This window comes from Parasteatoda tepidariorum, chromosome 9, assembly GCF_982258835.1.
Source record: "Parasteatoda tepidariorum strain Cologne lab strain chromosome 9, Ptep-v5.0, whole genome shotgun sequence".
NCBI lineage: Eukaryota > Metazoa > Arthropoda > Arachnida > Araneae > Theridiidae > Parasteatoda > Parasteatoda tepidariorum.
Window position 1 is genome coordinate 14,710,626 of NC_141763.1, and position 25,281 is coordinate 14,735,906.

General features: G+C 29.5%; 1 protein-coding gene across 2 annotated transcripts in view; it reads right to left on the reverse strand.

Moving 5' to 3' along the window:
• Nucleotides 1–25,281, reverse strand: part of LOC107440382 (spire type actin nucleation factor) — a 174,525-nt gene that overhangs the window by 31,740 nt on the left and 117,504 nt on the right. For both annotated transcript variants that reach the window (XM_087150917.1, XM_087150916.1), the window contains exons 3-6: nucleotides 15,044–15,319; nucleotides 13,137–13,262; nucleotides 11,191–11,259; nucleotides 1,234–1,395 (exon numbers count right to left, since the gene is read on the reverse strand). In XM_087150917.1, the coding sequence (XP_087007043.1) occupies nucleotides 1,234–1,395; nucleotides 11,191–11,259; nucleotides 13,137–13,262; nucleotides 15,044–15,319 (633 nt within the window). The remainder of the gene's footprint in view (nucleotides 1–1,233; nucleotides 1,396–11,190; nucleotides 11,260–13,136; nucleotides 13,263–15,043; nucleotides 15,320–25,281) is intronic.

Consider the following 25,281-nt stretch of genomic DNA (forward strand, 5'->3'; position numbering starts at 1 on the left):
AAAGTTATACATTCATCAAATATCAAGCAATAAGACCTAAAATGGCAAAGCAGTTAAGAAACAATTACTTTCAAAGCATGATTCATAAATAGATGGTTCTAAGAATTGTGTGGATTTAGCCACTTTTTCGGAATTCTGATATTTTTCTTATTTTACTAACTATTAATGAGATGTGGTGACTTTTAATAACATGATTTAATGATGATGATTTTTAATGATAGATAATATATTCTTCTTCTTTAACAGCACTACAGCTCAGTGCAGGTAGAGGCTTTCTCAGTCTGCCTCTTCCAGACAGTTTGACTTGTAACTAAGTATAATTATTATTACTTTACCACAAATGTGCTTCAGTTTTTTCCACTATTTTATGGTTTAAGACACAAATTATTAATCGTAATTCACTGGTTAACACTTTAAAAATGGTTTATAATTTTTGTGAAATAGCGGCAAGAAATTTTTTTTTTGCCTAATACATTTTAGAATAGAAATGTCATGCCCTATATTAATATTTATTTATTTATTTTCTACAGGGGTGAGCCCAACTCAAAAATCCATAAAATTTCTCTAATAAAATCATTAATGACACATTTAAAAAAATTTATGTCTTCGTAAATTTAAATCATTGATATTTTCACAACATGAAATTCTAAATAAATTATACGCAGCATAATTTAAATTTATAATTATGGATAAGTTTACTTTCGTCTCTAATCACATTTATTATTCCACCAGAAAATGAAATGAAATGAAACAAATGAAAGAGATGCCAAGCATAAATTCTAGTTCTAATATTTTTAAAAAAAATATACAAGAATTTTTAAACATAAATGGGATTGATGATTTCTTAAAACTTCTGGACCTTGGAATTTCAAAAATTTCCGTATCGCGGTTAGCTAAAAATCCAGCATTAAAGGATAAAAAAAATAGATAAGTTGTTAATCAAAATAGCAGTTTTCGAATGCCCCAAATGCCTTTATGGTACAAATTTGTATTTAATTAATATCTGGGGAAATAATTAATCAAAATGAATTTCATAAATACCACAGTGAATCAGTTTGAAAATCCACGAACTTATATTTCAATAAAATAATTTTAAAAATGGCTAACAACTCACACTTGATTAGCAGGATTTTTAAAATTGGGATATTTGATTAAATATGATTTTTTTTTTTACTGTTTCAAAAGATTACAGGTGAATTTATGAGTTGTAGTAAAGAAAAAGCTTTGTCTTACCATAACTTGCCTAAGCTTGTAGCGCCTTGAGCGTATGTCGTCCAGCAACATTTCATACGGAGTGAGGGCGTACTCGATAGGATGCTGCAATTGTGCTTCGTCCACTTTCTTCAACTTCACACCTTGTCTTAATTGGTGGATAACCTGCATCCATAATCTGGCCTGCATTTTTAACAAAACCTTTTAGTCTGGTGTTCATGGTTAAGACGAATAGATGAGTGGGAAGGAGGGCAGGTAAATTATTAATAAAAATTATCAGGGGTGATTGTATTCCAGGGGATAGTTGTATTGCGGAATTCCTGTTTTTTTTGCATCATTCTTCCGGGTCTGAGAACTAAAAGCAGGGCATGCCATTTTGATATGCATATCACAGAATTACGCAATTTGTATTCACACAATTTAAAAATTGCACATCGCAACTCCTATTCACGTGATTTAAAAATCCAATATCACTATTTGTATTGACGCGCTTTTAAATAAAAATTCGCGATACTTGTTTAAGCGAGTTTAAAATCCAACGCCGAGTTTCGTATTTACTCATTTCTAAAATCCAATATTGAGATTCGTATTCATGCTTTTGTAATATCAAACATTTTCGCATTTATACGCGATTTAAAATCTATGCACTGCTATTCGTACTCAAGCGATGCAATTATTATGCACATTGATTCGTATTTGAATGATTTAAAAATTCATGATTGCAATTTGTATTTTCGCTTTTTTTAAATCTAATACCGCTATTCTTGTAAGAAGTATGTTTTTTCTTGAATTAGTTATTCTAAAGGCGTTTGCATTAGTAGGTTATTTAATTATAAATGTTAGTTCAAAAAGTTACATTAAATATTAAACATGTGATACATATATTGATATTGATTTTTCACTCATAAAATTATTAGGGTTTTTCACTCGGTGTCGTAGTTGTTTCATCCTCGGGTCCAGGTTTTCATTTTCCCTCCCCTTCGACTCAAAGCCTCATATGATTCTACTGCTTAGCCCGTAAACTAGCTTGGCGCGATTATTGCCGCTTTTACACCAAATGTTTATTGCCGATGAAACTTATAGAATAAAATATATAACGAGGAAGAGCATGACGCTCTTCCTCACATTTGGGTGGTGCGCTTGTAACCTTTTCAGCAATTTCTTGGGGGAAATTTTGTTTTTAAAAATTATATTTTTTAAAATAAAAGTTTGTTTTTTAAAAGGAATTTCTTGTTTAAAAGGAATTTCTTGTTTTTAAAAATATAAGCATTCTTATTGAAGGAATTTTTATTTTTAATAACATTATTTATAAGTTTAAGGAAATTCTTAATTTCAAAAATCTAAATTGATTTTTTAAAATCATTATTTATTTTTATTACTGGCTGAAGGGAATTATTATTATTATTTTTTAAATATTGCTTTTTTATTTAAAGAAAATCAAATTTTTATTATTATTTATAAGAAAATTCTTATTTTGTTGAATATTATTTACTAGGAAGCTTCGCCCCCTACTCGCTGGCGCTCGCTGGCGCTCGCCAACCCCCGAAACTGCTTTCGCAGTTCATTTCGGATTGCTTCGCAATCCAATGCTCGCTCATTGGATACGTTCTTAACGTCTAGCTTATGTATACTTTTTTGAATACTGAAGTTCCGAAAACTTTTCACTGCAGAAAATTCTAAACCTGTACATTTCAATATTAATTTGAAATTGCAATTGTTAATTTGGGCATTTGGCGATACAACACTTATAGAATTGAAGGATTTGTTACGTCAAGCGCTCAGGTATCATAATTTTGATCTAGTTGCGCTTCTGTGTCATTTTGATTTATGTTGCTAAGTTAACTTTCAACAAATTCTATGGCTGGCAACAGCATTTTTATTTTTTAAGTTGCTTATTTTTATTTCTTTTAGAATTCGTTCTTTTTTTAGTGAAAGGTTTTTTAACCTAACAGAATTCTTTGCCGACTGTTTTCTCTATAAATGAAGAAAATAAAATAAATATTTAAGTGTTGTGAAAAGAATCTTGTTTAGTTGTACAAAGTACTTCAGAAAAGCGCTTTCGACAAAATAGAGATCTACTACTCACTTCTGCCTAGCTTAATAGTATGAGATTGCCACAGCTGAATTGAACAACCTGATAATGCTCACTCTGGTTATTGTTTCCGTTTTTAAAAGCGCTATATGTTGAGCCACCTCATCTACATTTGCCATGTGACATTTTTAGCAGCAATCATTGGTCGATTTTCTAACGTTGCCATTCGGGGAGTTGTAATGAGGCTTTTTTTTGGTGCCGTGTAAGAGAAATATATATATAGATTTTCAAAAAACATTCTTTGTTTTAAAAATATTTAATTGTTTTTTAAAAACCTTATTTCTATTTAAAAACATTATTTTCTATATTTAAATTTTTCTTAAAAGAAATTCTTTATTTTAAAATATAATTTATTTTTTAAAACTATTACTTGTTTGGGGATTTTAATTACATGGTACATTTATAAGTAAAAAATTTTATTTTTTAAATCTTATTTTACTCTTCCTGTTAGCGATTTTTCTAGTAAATTTTATTCAAACATTTATTTGATCACATGATTACCTCTTCTAATATTAATTAACATTTTATATTAATATTTTTAAAATATGAATATATATATCTTAATATTTTTAAAAACTAATATCTTCATTTATATCGACACACAGCTAACTTAAGTTAATAAATTTTTAAAAAAATTGTGGTTAAATATTTAAACTTTTAATCAAATTAGACTTTGAGTTTTCTATACATGGGATATCAAAAACTGTGCAGTGAATACCTCTTGATCTAAGGGTTATAGAAACATGGTTAAAATTGCAAATATTTTTCAAATTAAGTTAGCATCATATAATAGTTATGATTGCGTGACTTGTTTTAGTAAGTTTTTAGAAAAGTAACCTTTTTAAACCTTGTTTTAATGCTTAAACCTAAAATCAGAAAAATGCTCATTAAGTACTTTTATACAATAGTCTGTAAAAAAAGCTTTTAAAAAAAATGGTAAAATTTACCCCAAAAAAGAATTTAAAAAATCTTTTATTACTTTCTCACAAAGAAATAGGAGAAAGAAGTCGTCTGCATAACATTTTAGAAACCACAATAAAAACTTTCTCACTAACACGGTTGCAAACTTAACTGAACTGCAAACTAATGAAAATTAAATTGAACTTCACTAAACTGAATATCTCATGATAAGAGCCATGATGGCTCAGGAAAAGAGCCTTCAAATTAGATGAACAGGTTTCAAGAGCGGTAGACGGATCAAGGGTTAGTGTCCCCTTGCCGTCAGCCTAACCATGATATGTTTTCGTGGTTTTCCTCTCCATGTAACACAAATACGGATTAGTTCCATCAAAAAGTCCTCGACGAAGACACATTTCTCCCAACACTTGGTTCAGGAGTTCCCTTGTCTTCTGGATTGGGTTCAAAATAACAAGGATACGGAGTTGAAGTGGGACTAAACATATGAAAAGTTTAAAATTAAAATACCTAAGAATGAAAGATTTTTAAATACAATGGCCTTTTAAATGGATTGCATTATAAAATTTATTCTTATTTGGTTGAAATTATCCAAAGCTATTAGCACTGAAAAATGTATAAATGAAATGCATTGACAGAAAGAAAATAGTTATAATTAATATTTAATTATTTTTACAAAGTTTATCTCGAAGTTGATGGTTGACAGTTAGCAATTTTTCATAAATTTGAGAGAAATAATGAAAATTTTTCTTCTATTTACTTTTTTGTTGTTGAAATATTTAAACAAAACTTTCACTTAATAATATGAAGCATATTTATGAAAATTGCTCAAGGAAAATAAGAAAGAATTAAAACACTGAAATCTCAATTAAGTAATAATACTATTTTATAAATTTTGTAAAGTGTATTTTACAGATACTTTGAAGAATGAAAATATTGAAGTTATTTCAGTTAAAATTAAAGTTCGGTTAAAATAAATAATAGTTAAAAAAAATATCGAACAATTTTATATCATATTCTAAATTTTTAATCTTGCTTTATAATCAGTTAATCCTTTTTTCTTAACTATAAACGAATGGATTTTTTGCAATAAATAAAAATAACTATTATTTCTTCATTTTGACAAGTTTTTTTTTATAATTAATCCCCTAATCAGTCAATTTTGACATCTAAAAATACTATTTATTAATATACTCTAAAAAAAACTATTTAAAAAACTGTTTAAAAAAATAAAAATCTATTTACACATTTATTTCGCCAATCTTCCTATTTCTAAACTAAGAAAATTGTACTACTCATGAAGTGAAATTATGAAAGTTGCACCTACTAATTTTATTAAGAAATTACGAAGTTTATTAAGAATTTATTAAAATATTACGACATATCTTGATTCTCACAATCAAAATATAAGTCAGTGAATAAGAATTAATCTAAAATAATACAGCATAAAGTAAAATTAATACTTGACCCATGAACATCATGCGCTTTTATCACGCACTTTTAAATATACGAGTGTTTTACAAAGTTTTGAAATATTAAAAATTCCAACTCACAAAATTTGAATTCGAAATTTGAATTCCCAATTGAAATTCGAAATAAAATATTCTTAGATCAAAAAATCATGTCAAGTAAAGAAGCCTTTATTAATATGTAATATTAATATATAGTACAAATAAGGATGTATAATAAGTATTTGGATAATGATTTAGAGCTGATAAAAATGAAGTTAAGATTAAGGTATGAGTAAGAATTAGCTTAGGTAAAGCCATATTAGACAGGTCTCTTTAAAAAAAAAAAAAAATTTTTTAGTATGTTTTAGTCTTACTCTGTAATACAAGCTTGATTGTTAATATACAGGGTGTTTATAAAGTCCCGGACCCATTTTGATTTCTAATAACTCATAAAATAATAAAGATAGATTAAAATTAATAACATAAATGGTTAGATAGACTCAAAAAGTTTCATGACCCCTGTCAATGAGCTTCCACGTGTGCCCCCTTCGTCGCACGGAGAATATCAAGTCGATAGTCAATTTCACGCCAGTTAGCGGCAAGCATGTCGATGTATGCATTCTCCCTTATATCATTGTTTGCCAAGCATTCTCCTTAATATCCTCTCGAATAAAACATCACATAGAAAGTAAACATAACATTGCAATAGTTGCCAAAAAAAATGCAATTAATAAGCAGACGATATTTAGAAAAGTACAGATATTTAGACAGGAAAATGAAATTATCTGAAATTAACCACACGCGTAGACGATATTTACAAAAGTAAAGATATTCAAACCTGAAAAGGAAAATATATGAGTTATTCCATCAATAAATGCCATAAGTTTGTTTATATCTTCATTATTTTATGAGTTATTAAACAGCAAAATGGGTCCGGGCATTTATAAACACCCTGTATATATAGAATTCAATCAATTTGATTTAAATCAAGCAATTATATTTCATTTAAGTTCAGATTTTCTAATAAAATAATTTAAAAATTTTACCGCTGAAACCCTTGTTAAAAATTATAATATTGAAGAAATCTTAACTATTCAAAAAAAGAAGAGAAAGAAAATAATAATAATTTAATAACTGCTCAAATTTGCTTTAAATTGTTTTAATATTTGCTTAAAATATTTAAAATAATTCTCATATGACTGTAAAAAAAGAAGAATTTAGTCCGTAATACAAGGTTGATTGCTAATATATAAAATTCGATCAATATACCACTGAACCACTTGCTAAAAACTATAATATTAAAGTGATCTTAACTATTCAAAAAAATTTTAATAATTATTTAAATTCTTTTAAATAATTTTAATATTTGTTTAAATACTTAAAATAAGTCCCATATCTCTGTAAAATATATCAGAAAAGTGAAGTTAACTATCTATTAAATATCTGATGTAAAAATAATTTTAATTGACTGAATGCTTCAAATGATTTCAATCAATGACAATTAAATAAAAAATAAAAAATTAAATAAATTTCTCCAACTTTAAAATGAATATTAATCCAAACCTTCAGTAAGTTTATATGCTATGTTTTAGTTACAGAAAATAACATTCTTTGGGAAAAACTGACCAAGTTTTGATGTCCTAAAAAATTTCTTATGAAGTTTTCTTATGATTTCTAGAAAAAAAAATTTAAAAATAAGATTCCTTAGTTTTAGAATTTTTTAAGTACGATGTTCCTCTAAAGAGAATAAATCAGAATTAAAAGAGAATAAATTTTACAAATTATTAATATCGAGTTGCTGAGATATATATTAAATTTAATGCAATAAGTACTATTCATGAAAAAGTATGATATATTTTAATTTAAAGACTAAACCTATTGGGTGCTGCTATGTCGATTGAGAATATTTCTTTTTCTTTTCAATTTCTTAGAATTATTGCATTTAATAATGATCATATGAAGCAGGAAAAAAGATTTTGTATTAAACAAATTGCTTTACTTTTATAGATAATTCCACACTTCCAACCAACGCTCCCATTTCGGGACAGACGAACTGGGAGTCATTATCAAGTGCTAGTAATAAATTTTTTGAATTAGCTGGTATTAAGGAGAGCTTATTACCAAGCATTTTCTGCAATTAATGTTTTTAGCATTGTGTTAAAAAAAAGCGATGGAAAAAAAACCACTATTTTCGTATTTTACTTATTTTTATTATAAAAATCGAATACAAATAATTGAACTTCTGGGGTTGTATCTAATATAAGGTTTTTACCCTCTCTTGATGTTTGCACGAAATATAATGTCATAATATATTTAGCCAAGAAAAATAAAGGGCTATTGAGGATAAGTTTTGCGATTTGTGAGAAAGAAAGGGATCTACATCTTTTTTTTAGATTAATATTTTGGCAAAATAATCTGCTGCGAACTCGTACGTTTGTGGAATGAGTATTTATAAACATCAATTTCTACTTATGATATCGATATCTAGCTAGGAGTGCGATTTTCCATTATTTTGCAGTTTCGTTTTCTAGAGCAAGCGCAGTCAACTTTTTCAGGAGAATAGGGGTATATTTTTACGTTATGAGGTGCCAAGTTGCGATTCCCCACATTGGCGAAATTTGTATCTAGTCCTTGGCATGACAATGACTGCAAACATACACTAACCCCTTTGCCCTACCCAGACACTCCCTTTCAACGATTGGAAGGGGGGGGGGTGGCAAACACGATGCGAGGATGAAAACTACATGTAACCTTTCACTCCCTGTGGCAAACACCCCTGTATTATTTATGGGGAGCTTCATGTTCCTTGTAAGGGCACAAATACAAACAATTTTTGTCAATAAAATTATAAATGCATAATATAAATAATGGACAAGATTTGGGCATGCAAAAGTTTTAAACATTCAATATTCTATAATGATAATGATTTTAATCTAGCAACAAAGTAAAAACGTTTTGTAAAAAATATAACAGTCTAGCAGCACAATTTCATTATGCAGGAACCTTACAATTAAAAGCCTTATAGTGAAACAATAATAAGCCACATTTTTATGCTTCTGGGAGGGAATAAAAATGGGTGATAAATTTCGTGCTGGAAGTAAAGAGGCAAAAAAACAATTGTGATCTACAAAAAAAAAATATTTATTTAAAAATATAGAACTAAGATTTGGAATTAATTTTATGTAATTTGTCTATAATTAAAGCGAAACAAGAATCTATACAATTACTTAGGCATAAAATTTTTACTTTCTTTTTCTTTTAAAGTTTTTCAAAATAACTATAAACAACCATTTAGTTAAACATCTACAAAACACATCTATACTAAAACATCTACATAAAATATTTAAGACATACCATGTTTTGTAAAGTAACCTTTGCAGAGACAGGTTTTAAAAGTAATTCAATTTTAATTTTCAATCCACAGAACAAAATTTTAAAAAAAAGAGCACAATTTAACGTCTTCAGTCCTTATTCCTTACAAAAACCAAGATAATATTTATGTTTTCATTAAAAGATAGCAATCATAAAAAATCAAAATATTTGATATTTCTTTTTTAAAACAGTTTTTACCTATTGGTTTGAAAAATCCTATTTCTTCCAGAGTGGTTTTTCAATGGTTTTATCAATGGTTATGGTTTAATTGAAACAAAAAAAAATCTTTCAATACACAATTCAACTATTGATAGGGTATCTGCTACATTTCAGACTTTCAAATTCATGATTTTCCATGATTAATTCCAACAATTTTTCGGTACTTAAAGAACTATTTTACTATTACTGACTTAACTATTTTCTCCGACAAAAACGTAACAATAAATTTAAAAAAGCATTATAATAACATTCATTGAAATTATAATTATAACCAAAACTGTTATACTCTGCATCTTCATATTTACAGATTATAAATTTAAAAAACAGAGTAAAGAAAGAGTTGAAGCAATAAAATAGCTGAAATAAAAATAAAAAGCAATTTCTTTTTTCTTCTGCAGAATTATATTCTAGAGATTCTTTTCTTGTTCATCAGAAAAGAAAGAAATACTCCTTATTTGTCTGTTCTCATTTCAAAATACAAATAAAACAGCCAATAATTAGCTTGCATCCATTTAAAATTTAAATTGATAAAAAAATAAATAAATAATAAAAATTCTTAAATCACAGAAGTTTAAAAGATAATTCGCTCTAGAAAGGTTTTTTCTTTCTCCTTCTCCTGTTTTTCCTTTTCGTTCTAGAACATGATAAAGACATTTTATATTCTAATTAAATATGACTGTCAGTAGTGATTATGTTAGGAATTTGGATATTTAGAACAGGATAACATAGAGGGGGGGGGTTCCATTTTAAAAATTAGATTTTTTGGCGACCTAAATCCATGACTTTCCATGATTTTTTTTTTTTAAAAATAGTAAAAATCATGACATTTCATGACAAATTTTGCTCAATACTGAAATTCATGACTTTCCATTAATTTTCATGACTTTCCAGGTGCGCGGATACCATGCATATACAATGCATTATAAATCAATGGATTATATTAATGTACTAATATAAAAAATTTTATGGGGCATTCTCATTGTATGCCAAAAGACTCGCACACAATTAAGAACAGTATTTATCACTTTATTTAGATATTTTTATCTATACATATATTTACATATTCAGTCAAATCTTGTTTTAGAGAATTCCTAGGGACTGAAGTGCAATATTGAAAATTCGTTACACCGATATTAAAAATTTCTACATTAACCGAAATTATTTTGTTGCATTGCAATTTTTCGCATAAAAAAATAATAAATGTTGCATTTAATTACAGTTTCGATTTGTTTGTACTCGATCCGTTCGTTAGAAAATATCAAATCAATATTTGTAAAGCTCACAAAAACTGTTAAGTTAAAAGGAACAATGGATTTATTATCACTTATCTACCAGAAACGTAATCTGTAATTTCTTCCAGTACAAATGATTCAGAAACAGTAGAAATTACAAATTATGAACATTTTCATCACTCTTCTTTTGGACAGCCACATGTATTTTTACTTCTTCAAACATTAATGGGTTGGGGGTTTAGTCTTTTCAGGGTGGTCCCTTTCGAGTGATTCATTTTTTTTTATATGTCCCCTTTCATATCTGAAGCTTTTTGTTTTGAAGATGCAAAAATATTTAAATTCTGAGATCATTATGTACTTTTGAAAAATGGAAAAGTTTTTTGATTATGAGAGAAAATGAGAATTGCTCCTTATTTTCTCTTTCATAAAATTGGATTTTGAATTTCGTAATATCCCTATATTTTTTCTATGTTCCTGTGGAGATTCACATAGGGATTTGGAAAAAATTCGTTACATTGAATATTTCGCTATTTTGGACTTTGCTAACAGGATTTGACTGTATTTTTATTTACATTTTGTCTTGACAAAGAGGTATAAAAATATTGAAATTTTATATAAATATACCCTTAGGACTGCTTAAGTTAAAAAAATAATTTAGATCTAAGAAATTTAGATATTGCTACAGATGAACACATACCCAATCTTGAATGCGAAGTTTTTCTAAAGTACCACTATCTGTTTCATCTTCGTAAGCATTCGATAACATCTGAAAAGAAAACAAACAAAACCGATCATTAATATTTCAGGGTGCATAGCCAAATCTTTCAACAAAAAATAAGCACATTTTAAGTACTTTTTAAGCAATAAAAAAATATTTTTAAGAACTATCTACATTAAGAAACTAATTTCAAACACTTTACATGATAAAATAACTCGTTTCTGACAAAGAAATATTTTTTTGATTATATTAACTATTATAAAATGATCAAGAGATTTTTGGTTTGATATCAGAGGGTGGAAAATGAAGCCTGAATTTGAGAATATCTTGCAAAATGCAGCAGAGTTGCACATGAGAGAGCAAGTATCTCACCGAACCCAGCTCAGTAGACACCTATGCGGACTCGCAAGAATTTCATCAAACAGGTAAAACGATTAGAGCTTATATACGACGGTGTGCCGAAATGGATTGTGGTTGAATGAATTGTGAAAACGTTGAATAGAACAATGTGAAAACCACATTTTTGCATACTACGTGGTGAAAATCCACATGGTAAAGGAAAAAATCCCCTTTTTGAAAATAGAAAATTAAGCACCTTTTAAAAACACCCAATGAAATAAGCACCTTTAAAGGCTTTTAAATTTGAAAATAAGCACCTTTAATCAATTTTTAAAAATGCCAAGCACCATGTATTTGAAATAAACATTAACAGAACAAGAGAAATGTAAGTTAGAAAAGTAATTTGAGTAAATGTAAGTAAAACCCAGTTCCAATAACTTTTTAGTTAGATTTAAAAACTAAGATTTAATAAAAAATTAAGGACACAAGGGCAAATACTTATTTCCTCAATGAGATTTAAGGTATCAACTTCAAACACATTGTGTCATAATAACTTTGTGTTAACTTACTTCTGCTTCATAGCATAATATCTGAATTATTATAAATTCAATATTGAAAAAATTGCAACAAATAAATGAAAACTATTTTTAAAGCCATGAGATTTATTAATTGAGATTCATGCATAGTTTTTTTCCGGAAATTTTAAACTTAATATTTTTCCTCACAGAAAAAGGCATTTTTTGTTTTTAAAGGGCACTCACTTAACACTGTAAAAAAAATTTCAAATTTTGTAATATCATGTAATAACTGAATTTCATCCTCGACAATTTTTAAGTTACCATTTTTTTGCTATTTTATGTGTATATTTCAAAAGGTAATTTTTACGCATTATCTAAGTAAGAGAAAAATTTGTAGTAGGCAAACTAAGAGTTTTTCTGTGTATATACACACATATATCGTATACACACACACACATATATATTATTAAAAATTTCTTTTAAAAGTAAACTAAAATAAGTTTAAAAAAATTTATAAACACCTTAATAGATTTTTTCTATAATTTAAACTGAAAATAAGCATTTAAAAGTGCTTTAAAAAATATGTATAATTAAAAAATAATTTTATAATCAACTAATTAGTAGTAGAGAACCCGTTATCCGGAAATCAGAAAACCGGAACGAAATTCGATAAATTTTCCAGCCATTTTTAAACAAAAAAAAAAAAATTTCCTTATACGATTTTAGGATTTTTCTTTCTTTTTTGAAAGATGTTTACCTTACCATCATTTCGGAAATAATCATTAGTGTATTACTTCATCGTTTTTTCTTCTTTCTAAGATTATTTCCAAATATTTTTTTTTAGTTGGGTTTAACAATAAAAAAACGGCTTTTTGTAGCGATTCACAAAACCGGAAAAATCAGTTATCCGGAATAGCGATGGTCCCGATCGTTCCGGATAATCGATCCGATATCCAATGGAAAAAAGAGTAACTTATAAAACCCCTTAGAGTAACTTTTTTAACCCCTAGCGCCACCTGCGCTTAGCTCTACAAGGTCAACTATCCATATTCAGAGGCAGATAAATACCTGTGTTCTATTGGATATGTTTTCTAGGAATGTAGTAAGTTCTAAAACTTCTGCAACTAAGGCTCTGCAGACAGCCCTGTAATGAGAGTCTGCTTGTTCTGGACAGGATAAGTGGTTCGCACAAAGCTGTAAATATAAAAATACACTTTTTTAAAATGACACCAAATGTTGAATGAGTTAGTTTAACATGTTGCACATAGATGGCAGCACAAATACTGATATAGATGGCAGCAGTGTTGTCATAAATACAATCTCTTTATCTACAATAAAATATTAGTCCAGTTTCAGCCTCCACCTAAATATTTTGTTTTATTTCTTGTGACCTGCATGCTTGATTTTTGGGTTAATTGAATGTGACATCGTGATGTCAAAAGAATGGGTTTACTATACACAAATTTAAACGATTAATAGAGTAACTTTAAAAAAATTAAATTAAAAAACTAAATAAATTTTGAATTTAGACCATTATGGGGGGGGGGAGATTTTTTATCACAAACCATCTTTCATTGCCATAATTAATTTAAAGTAAAGAAAAAGTGAATTCTGACAATCGTAGAGTAAGTTATGAAATATCAATTGCTGAAAAACAAATGTCGACATGCAAATAATTTATTGGAAGAGAACTTCTCAATTGCGTTAAGTTGTCTCCTCATATTTTATTTTTATTTTAAATTTTTTTAATCATTATTTAAACAGGGTTGTCACTCAAATCTGTAAAAAAAAAAATCCCAGTGTTTTCTCTGTATATACTATATACTGTACACACTATATTAAGAGGAAACATAAAATGCAAATGTGCGAGCTATATTGGGATAACTAACAATAGTTTTAATTGCTGGAAAAACTTAAGAGAAATAAGGAACATAAAACAAATAATACAGCAAATGAAATAGTTGTAGTTCATTTACGTCGCACTAGAGCTGCACAATGGGCTATTGGCAACGGTCTCGGAAACATCCCTGAAGATGATCCGAAGATATGCCATCACAATTTTGATCCTCTGTAGAGGGTATGGCACCCCTGCTTCGGTACCCGTCGACCTGCAAGCGGAGTCGAGCACTTTACGATAGAACAGTTTAACAAGGACCAATACCGTACACCCTCGGTCCCTACGCAGACTGATCCAAGTGGTCACCCACCCGCAGGCAGTGATGCTTGACTTCAAATTAAATAGTATAGTATAGCTGAACTATCTTTAAATATCCCATAGATTGCACTTTGAGCAGCCAACATTTTGTAAAAGAAGAAATACATATTCCCTGTATTTCACCAGTTCGTAAAGAAAGAATCTTAATTCCCTGTTATAGGTGATTTTTAAATTCCCTGTATTTTCCAGGTTTTCCCTATTCTCCCTGTGGTGTGAAACTTCATAGTTTACTCTAGGTGTGTCTGATGAACTCATTCTTTCTTCACTTTAAATTAATAATGGAGAGGAAAGAGAATTTATGACGAAAAGTTTCTCCCTTGGTATGGCGTCCTCTTTAATATTATAATATTTAAAATGAAATGTGCACTATTTGGGTCAAAAGTATCCTGATGCCTAGTGGTATGGACTTAGAGGCACACATTGATATGATGCATGGTCCCCCTTTTGGTGAGTTTTTAACCGATACCAAATAGGCTGATATCGCAACCTTTTGAAGTCAATGAATTAATCAAGTATTATCTTCCTGCTTCAGTTTCTGGGGAGATTATTCATTTAATAATGTCATATATTTACAAATAATTCAAACGTACTCTTAAACTCGAAAAATTAAGAGTTTTTTTTCAAAATGTCACTTGGCATGCTCTTTCATTAGGCCGTTTAGTTTTGTATCAACTATGCTCAACCTTTTTTTAAAAAAAAGTCAGACAGTCAGTAAGTATTCGGTTTAATTTTAAATAGCAATAGAAAGAAGGGATCATGCCTCTATAACTTGAATAAGAGAGATGCCCTTCCGATGTTTGGCGTCATCGTCGCTGTGCAGGATGTGGTCATCCTCTCCCGAATCCTGCTCGATTCCCTCATCCGCATTCTGTGAGGAGTCATCAGTTTCGTACTCCTGCAGGACGCCCTGGGCGCTCGCGGTGGATGTCATCTTCCCGATGAGGGTCTCCAAAGGGCGGCTCAGTATCCTTTCTTCCTCGTCCGGCATCATGTAGTCGAGTGCATAGAATACTATGGTGCCCAGGGAGGCCACCAACTGAAAATAAAAGAAGTCATTTAAACAATTCCGAAAAGAATATTTTTGTCTCATTTTTAAACTCTAGATTTGGATGGTTTTATTTTATTTTATAACCGTCATTGAACATCCGAACCAATTTCGGATTTACGACTACTAATGTTCAACTCCGAAGCCTTGTAATATTGAACCCAATCCTGAAGACAAGGAAACTTCTGGTTCTGTACCCCTAGAGGTCCAATCCAGAAGACAAGGAAATTCCTGGATCAGTACCCCTAGAGGTATTGATTTGTTATGGGAACATGGAGGATGTTGCGACTTGACAGATTTAACGTGCATCAGTCACCATTTACTACACAGGGAGTGTTAGAATTTGAACCCACGACCTCTTGGACATGAGCCTAGTGCCCGGCACGTATGGATGGGTTTTTTTATATAACCGTCTTTGAACAGCTGACCCATTTTTGGGTTTACGACTACTAATGTTCAACTCCGAAGCCTCGTAATTTTGACCCAAACCAGAAGACAAGGAAACTTCTGGATCAGTACCCCCAGAGGTATTGATTTGTTATGGGAACATGGCGGACTTTGTGACACGGCAGATTTTAACGTGCATCAGTCAACATTTACATCAGTCAACATAACGTGCAACAGCCAAGTCCTCCATGTTCCCATAACAAATCAATACCTCTGGGGGTACTGATTCAGGAGTTTCCTTGTCTTCTGGATTGGGTCAAAATTACAAGGCTACGGAGTTGAACATTAGTAGTCGTAAACCTAAAAATTGGGTCGGCTGTTCAACGACGGATATAAAATAAAATAAAATTCATAAAATAACGAAAACTCTTAAAATTTTACGCGTAAATTTAAACACATATCTCAATAATAAAATTTCTTAGAATATTAAACCTGTTCACCTCGTAAGGATAACATAAGCGGAGGGATACACCGGAAGTTTACTAAATTCCTTCCGGTTTTAGGAAGCTTGTTATTGTTTGCATTCAGTCAATCATCCATTTCCCATCCTAAATACAGGATGAACAGTGCGCAAAAAAAAGGACCATCCTGAATGATCTATCGAATTTTAAATATATCGACTTCTTTAAAATTCGATTTCTCAGCAAAGCAAATAATGGATGGTTGATTGAATGTAAACAACAACTACAACAAACTTCGCAAAACCGGAATAAATTTAGACAACTTCCGGTGTATCCCTCCGCTTGTGTTATGTTTCCGAGGCCATGTGTAAACAGGCTAAATATTCTAGGAAGTTTTATTATTGTGATTTGTGTTTCAATTTATTAGTCTTTTTACTGTTCATATGGTCCGTGGGCCAAACTCATTTATCGTTCAAGTTCGTTCCGATACTTTAGGGGCAATTTTTTCTTTTGACAAAACGATTCAGAATGTTTTAGTATTTTTAATTTTATAAAGTTCTCCAAATATTATTTGGTCATAATTTAATAACAATCGATTTTATGACGCACTCTTTTTCTGTATGCTTTCGTACTCTCATCCAGTGAAATCGTCGAATTATTTTTTCCTCCGCCAAACTAACCAATCACGCATGGTCTCCTCACAGTCGCTTACGCAATGTTTGTAAGCAAATCGTTGGTTGCATTGATGATAATTTTCTCGATTTCATTTTAATCCTTTGAATTTTTTTTTAAAATTTAAATAAAGGTCTCTTTTTAGAGCCAACTATATATTGATAACGCTTCATTTTCCCGCTTTACTGTTAAATATTTGATTTTCATTCCGAAATTCGAATTGTGCAGGCGGTCGCATTGCAATGCCTCTCTGACCTAATCAAAAATTCGTCTCCGATTTTAAGATACAAAAATATATACTTTGCTTAAAAATGAGAAGGAATTATTTGTCCTATTTTAATTTTAATAATATTTGCTGAGTTACAAATTTAAAGGGGATATTTATATATAGATCCCACCGAAGAAATGAAAGTATTGTAGTTATGTTGATGAAATGTTAAAAAAAAATTTTTAAACAATTTTCATCACTTTATGAAGATAAAATATTAATTCCAAAATGTTTAAAAAATCTACATATTAACGTTAATGATCCATTATTCTTAAAAAAAATATTATTTTTGTTTCACTAACAAAGGTGCTATGGTAAGTATTGTTTCAAAAGATGGTTGTTTTGATGGCTTATTTATCCAATATCTGTGATATTAAACATTTTTGTAGAGTCAAGCGCACATCTTATATTGCTTGCATTTTAATTTTACTTAAATATTACTTCTTTTTAAACTCTGAATGGCGTATAAATTTAAATTTTTTTATTAAGATGTGCTTACTCGGAAAAAAGAAAACGAAACGTTTTATGTTGTTTTTTTTTTTTTTTGCTCTTACAAAAAAGCTATAAAAAATACTCCTCTTAAATAAATACTACTCTTAAGCTATAAAAAAACTGTTAACTAATTTAAACTAAAAATAAATCATGAAATTTAAGGAAATTTATGTATGTTTTCTCTGTAGGGTCAGCAACAAGAAATTTGACAATTTTGTATTTAATCATTGAATATTTTCTTTGAATTGAATTTGAAAACGATAGTGTAGATTCAAAACATGATTTAAACATTTAACTTCAGATATTGGTTTAAAAAATGTGTTTAATCAATTTTCCAACTGGCACTATTTCGAAAAATAGTTAAAGAATGTCTCTACACTTAAATGTAAATAAATTATTGAATATCAAACTATAATGAAATTTCCAAATATATTAATGTCTGGAATTATATTCTCTTGCTAAATAAAAATATATTCAACAATACCTGTCTAAGGTTTTTTGGAACACTCTGTATTTGTCTTTTGCTACACTTGCAAAAACTATTTGAAATAACACTTGAAAACATTTTTTTTTTTTCAATTAAAGCTATGAATTCTACATTCTAAATATATTTTCTCTAAATCAATATTATTATTTTCAAAATTAATGCTGTACCAAAACATTAAAATTTTAAATAATAAAAAACCAAACTTTGTTAAATTGTTCAAATAAATTATGTATCAAGATAGTTCATTGCGTAAAATATCCGGTTTTTATATAGTAAAGGAAGTTTTAAAGCTTCGGTAAAAGACAGTGTACCAAGCAACAAATTAAAAAAAAATCAATTCAAATTTATTGAAAATTTAACACAAATGAAATTTTTTATTTTTATGTCAAACTGAATTTCAAAATATTCATTTGTATAAAATGGTTTTTTAGCTTACTAAAATAAGTATCGTTTTAAAAAATAAGGGAGAAATATCTCCAGATTTTTGAAGAAAATCAGATTATTTTCTGTAGGGTAGCAGTTCTTAAAAAGTTGATGCAAATTTAAATTTTCACATAGTGGAGGAAAGATTTATATATTCTATAGAATTCAAGTTTTAAGTATTTTTACAAAAATAATATTAAAAAAACCTGAAAAATAATCGCAGATGCAGTATTATAACCCTTCATATTACAACTATAACTGTCATAGTCTATGTTTTACCTTTTAATAGTGAATTATCAAATAATCATGATTTAAAATGAAAAAAAAAAGATTTTAAGATCTTGAAGTAACTATAATTGTATAAAAATTTTGAAGTACATACTTATAAAAAACTGTTAAATGTTTTAGCGCAAAATAAGCGTGAACGAACGGGAAGCTATCGTAGTATGCAGACAACTGCTTTTGTTCTGATTGGTCCATTCATTTCCAAGTGACGTCAAATTACGCTTCTCTTCGGATATTCTTGGGCAAAATACTGAATTCATGAAAACAAAATAGTTCCTCATTGTTTTGATAACTTTCAATTAATGGCCAGTCAGATTTTGGAGAACTTTATGAATTTATGTTTCTCAGCCAAGATTGTGTTCTATTTTGGTAGAATAAAATTGCCCCTCAAATGTCGGAACGAAAATTAGTTTAGAGCGACTTTTGCAAGGTTTGGTTTGCCATGTTTTGAGTGTTCCTTTTTATTTGGCTACATTAGTGTAAAATAGCGCTGTTGTTGTTTTGGGTAGCATTTAGGATGCCATGATTATAGATTCCTATAGTCAAATGAGTTTCGAGATGTTTTACATTCATGGTGGGATGACATCAAAGGAAATAATGACTGAAATAATTTCTTTAAAACATTTTATAAATAAAATGTCTAAATTTCAATCGCTATATTTAGAATGATTGGTTTCGTGCGGGCATTCTAATGGACAAATAACACTGCGCATTATTGTATTTTTAGAGAAATAACTAATTAAAAACTGATTCGTAGCTCTAAAATAAAACTATTCGTAGCATATTAAGAACATTCATCCATAGGACAAATAATATTGCGCATTATTGTATTTTTAAAAGAAATAACTAGCTAAAAACTGATTCGGAGCTCTAAAATAAAACTATTCGTAGCATGTTAAGAACATTCATCCATAGGACAAATAAAATCGTGCATTATTGTATTTTTAAAAGAAATAACTAGCTAAAAACTGATTCGTAGCTCTAAAATAAAACTATTCGTAGCATGTTAAGAACATTCATCCATAGGACAAATAAAATCGTGCATTATTGTATTTTTAAAAGAAATAACTAGCTAAAAACTGATTCGTAGCTCTAAAATAAAACTATTCGTAGCATATTAAGAACATTCATCCATAGGACAAATAAAATCGTGCATTATTGTATTTTTAAAAGAAATAACTAGCTAAAAACTGATTCGTAGCTCTAAAATAAAACTATTCGTAGCATGTTAAGAACATTCATCCATAGGACAAATAAAATCGTGCATTATTGTATTTTTAAAAGAAATAACTAGCTAAAAACTGATTCGTAGCTCTAAAATAAAACTATTCGTAGCATGTTAAGAACATTCATCCATAGGACAAATAAAATCGTGCATTATTGTATTTTTAAAAGAAATAACTAGCTAAAAACTGATTCGTAGCTCTAAAATAAAACTATTCGTAGCATGTTAAGAACATTCATGCATAGGACAAATAACATTGTGCATTATTGTATTTTTAAAGAAATATGGACTTTAATAATTTTCTCCAACTAAAAAGGAAAATAATTTTTTAACATTGTGCATTTCTTGAATTAAAATTCATAAGTTGATTTTTTAGATGGATCTATAAATATCTAAACGCATTGGAAGTAAATGTTGGACGGTTGACAAACGTGGGATGTGAGGTGAGTGTGGGACGATGTTCCATCCATTAGGTGTCCGCCCTTACCTTCGAAGTCCACCCACAGAACGAAGGTTGAGACAAAAATCGTAGGCTAAGAGACACCTGAATCGAAATTCGGAAAGGCCTTTCGAGGCCAAAACAAAGAGGACGACAATTGGTGGTTCTTGTCGTCACACATGAAATAATCAAAAATATATTAAAGTGCAAAATTAACGGTAGCAACCAGCGCCTAACAAATAGTTCTTAAAAAATCGTCTGCCACCCGATCGTCACTTTTTTTAATGTCGTCGAAAATGCAAGGAATGAAACCTAGATAAATGAAATAGAAATCAAACTGTAAATCTGAAGAAAATGTACAGTCGGACTTCTACTTAACGAACTTCCATTTTGCGAATTTATTTTTTCGAGGAACCAAGAACATTTTGGAAATTTCTTCGTGAAATAACTTCCAAATAGCGAAATGAATTTTCTTTTTAACGAACTTTTCTTTGAGATCCACTTTCCCTATTTCCCAAAAATATTTCGGAACATTTCAAACTTGTTAACGCATTTTATAGGGGAAATGACCTTGAATTGATTTTCAACATATAGAGAAAGCCATAAAAACCCTTTTCCCATTTCGTTTGCATTTCAAACGAACAACTCAAGATAAAACGGATTTCATCAGTAGCAATTAAACTTAAGAGCGCATGTGGTATGAAAGTATGTTTAAAATTACTTTTATAATTAATGCAGATATAATTTAGTACATAAATTTGGCTTTTCTGAGTAAAAAATTTATAGCTTGATAGTGTAACACTGGATAATGTTTTTCTTCGTTCTTGCTTTCCATGCAGATTTCTTTTATGGTTAAAATTTATAAAATAAATAATAGATACTAGTTCACAAGATAAAGGTGTATCAATTCCTATTTTAATTATGTCTAGTGTCAATGAATTTAAAACCTGTTTTGTGTTGTTTAAGTATTTCAAAAGGTGATTTTCTATTTAACGAACTATCCATATAACGAACTTTTTACCGGGATTTAGCGACTTCATTAAATGGAGGTCCGACTGTAATTTTTTTTAAAAATTTAAAACGTTTTTGACCTAATTTCAAATGTAAAAACATATAAATGCCACTCCAAAACTTTTGGGCATACAAAAACATACAAACATTGAGAACTATGGCATAGACTTTCACAATAATAATTTTATAATTTTTTTTTTCTTTTCGTTTATTAGTAGTTAAATAAGTTGAAGACATTTTCAAAAGCAGATTTTTTACTCCTTAGAATGCTGGAATTTTTCATAACTCTAAATAAACTTCTGTTTTGTTACCATAACAATGAACATTGCCATAACCATAATACACAACTATGAAATACTAATACAAATATAGTAATGATACAAAGATTATAATTAAAAAATGAAAACGATACTATTTGTTATTAAAAAAAGACCCGTTCAAGCCACAACAGAATTATTTATTGATATTAAGGCTGTATTTCGAAGGCTATGTTTTAACACGGAAACCATGCTTATATTTCGAATAATATGTTACTTTAATAACTGTTGTTATTTATGACATCTAGGTCAAGTTTACCCTATTCTTAACAAGAGCCCTCTTCGCTTATTCTATGAATGGCGAAAAACATCAATATGGAGAAAATATAGACATTTTATAAAAATGAAAAGCGTTTGTAGTTTAATTTTTTAATATTTCAAAAGTTAACTCGAACGTTTCATTATCTGGGTTTGCAAAAGTCTGAAAATTGGAGTTAATTTTCATCTAGTTAAAAACATTTCGCCAAATTAGCGATTTTTTTAAAAAAACGTTTAATAACTTTTAAAATATTTAAATAATTAAAAGCCTATATAATTCTTTAAAGCAAGACGATAAATATAATTTGAAATTGTTCTTCAAGTTTAACGTACTTAAATTGGGCACAGTTAAGGTAGAAAAATCTTGACAGATTGGCGATTTTCTAAAAAATAAGTTTGTTGTTGTTTCTAATGACACCGGAAAAAGCTAAGCTCGCTAGTCATCAGCCTCGTAAATTAAGTCAAAAAGGAGCGCCTTTCGTTTGACATGAGAGCACCGCTGCGGTTAAACTGAGATATAACTCAGCACAACCCTCCCCCCGAAATAAATGGCAGAACAATTCCGTTGCGTGGCCACTTTCACAATTTAGACATGCCAAATTATTAGACGCCAAATTATTAGACGCACTATAAGATTCTATGTAAAATCTTAACTATCAGGTGACACACTATACAGCTTTATTGTTTTCACGCGGTTTGCACTTGTTTACGCTCGTGTATCAATTGATTAAATTAGACGATATATAATATAAATTTGACGATAGGATAAATTAGACGATATATTAGATAAATATAGAATATTTATTATATCAAGCATTATATTATAATAACCAGATCAAATGATTAGACCCACTGCAGTTTCTGAATAATTGCATGATTTGCACGAGTTTATAGGCAATACTTAGGCAATATTTAAACATACATGTAATGGGGGTTTTTATTCGGGGGATTTTTTATATACTCCCCATTAGTATTTATTTTTAACGTATTCCATTACAATGTTAACCCATTGATACAGGAACGTAAACAAGTGCAAACCGGTTTCATCCGAGTAGGAACAATACAGCTGTATAGTATCACCTAATAGTTGAGATTTTACATAGAATTTTACAGTGCGTCTAATAATTTGCCCACGGACTGCAGATCTGATGAGGACTTAAGTTTTCTGTAGATTCCTCAATTCATGTACCCATGGTCTTGAGCAGCAACTGACCACAGGACTTTAGATTCCACAGATTTTACGAACCGATTGAACACCGTCCTCACCCCCCAAGACCAGAGTCCATGGCGTGGTAAGTGTATATTGCAAAATCCCATCCCATATTTAGAAACTCAACTAATCTAATTGATTTCATTTCTTCATTCATTTTATTTTATTTTATAACCGCCGTTGAACAGCCGACCCAATTTTTTATGAGTTTACGACTACTAATGTTCAACTCTGTAGCTTTGTAATTTTGGACCCAATCCAGAAGACAAGGGAACTCCTGAATCGAGTATTGGGAGAAAAAAACATTTTTTGATGGAGCTAACCCACATTTGCGTTACATGGAGAGGAAGACCACGAGAATCTCCCACGGTAAGCCTCACGGCAAGGAGACTCTATCCCATGATCCGTCTACCTCTGAGGATATTTTACGTCAGCACTGTGGTCGGTGCAAGCCGGATGCGGAATTCGCATCGACTGGGTTTCGAGCCCGGTTCGCCTCATTGGAAGGCGAACGCTCTATCCCCTCAACCTGAAGAGCTTTAAAAAAATATGTTCAAGTACTGAAAAAAAACTTCACAAACCGAACTCTGTAAAGCTTTTTGAAACTAGCATTGTTTGCAGTTTGATCACATTCTAAAGTAGAGATTGGATTTCTAATGTCATTCGAAAAATGCAACTGCAATTTAATTGCAAGTGTCACAAATTTGCAGAAGGAAAACATACAATTAAAGATCTTTTTCTGTGTCTTTGCAGGTAGAAATTGACATACGTGATGCCATAATAGGCATTAGGAGCTTTTAAAATTTCTTTAATTTATTTATTTTTAATTATTCTTAATCTAACTTTAATTAAATTAAATCATTTATATTTAATTTTTATTACATATTATGAAAAGCTAGTACAAAATATTTTATTCTTTTCTTAACAATCAATGCAACGACTCACTTTTTATTTCAATCTAAATGTAAAACTCATTAATTCACTGAAATCTACCTCACAAAAATCTACCTCACTTCATTCTTTATTTCTCACCACAATTACCACATTTCGGGTAATTGTGGTAATCGGGTAATTCGACGGAAATATCTTCGATTTTCACCTATTTTTCGTTGTCCAAAACGCACTTAAAAAAAGAGAACATTTGGGGTGTTCTCGAATGATCAATACAAAATACATCAAATACAACAACAAAAATACATCAAATGCACTGTGGGCCAGAAGACCATGATCATTGGCCAAAAGTCAAAAATTAAATTTTCAACTAAAATATGTGTAGGCAGTTTTAATGTAGCCCAAATTAAGTATTCATAATCATTCCAAACATTATAATTTACTTTTTGAACCGACAAGAGCACAGTGTAATGAAAAATATGTTACATTTTATTTTTTTAAATGTAACTTTTAAATTTTTATTTCAGAAATATATATAGGAATTTCACCTTTCTGTTACATTTTTATCAGAGTAATTAATCTAAAATTACAGGACAATTTTTCAATGTGTTGGATTAGTTAATACTCTTGACAAACTTATAGTTTATATCTTATCATTTGACATTTTACAATGTTCGAATGACTTTCGAAACTTAGTTCCAAAAAGTTCCACGAGGTAATTAGCTAAACTTTTTTCTTGTTGTCTTCTTTGATGTTTCTTTTTTCGAAAAAAACCTGCCCCATTTTGTCCGTATTGCAAAGGAGGACTAAATATACAGAAAAACAAGAATTATGTTTTTTTTTCTTCCATGTTTTCGCGTTATTTTGTAATATTACTTCGGAAATATAATTTGCTTTTCATTATTAATATAAAATTACGAAAATTATTATATTTTCATTGCTATATTTAATTATTTAAACGTACTATATAATTATTTTTATTTTTGCTCGCCCTATTTCAGCCGCCATTTTGTTTTTTTTTGGGTATTTTGAGTGTACTTCAAAATTTCAACTATGAATTCAATTTACCTGCACATAAAAAACCCCAAATTTTGAAACAAATTTTATCGAAATACTAATTTTGGCCA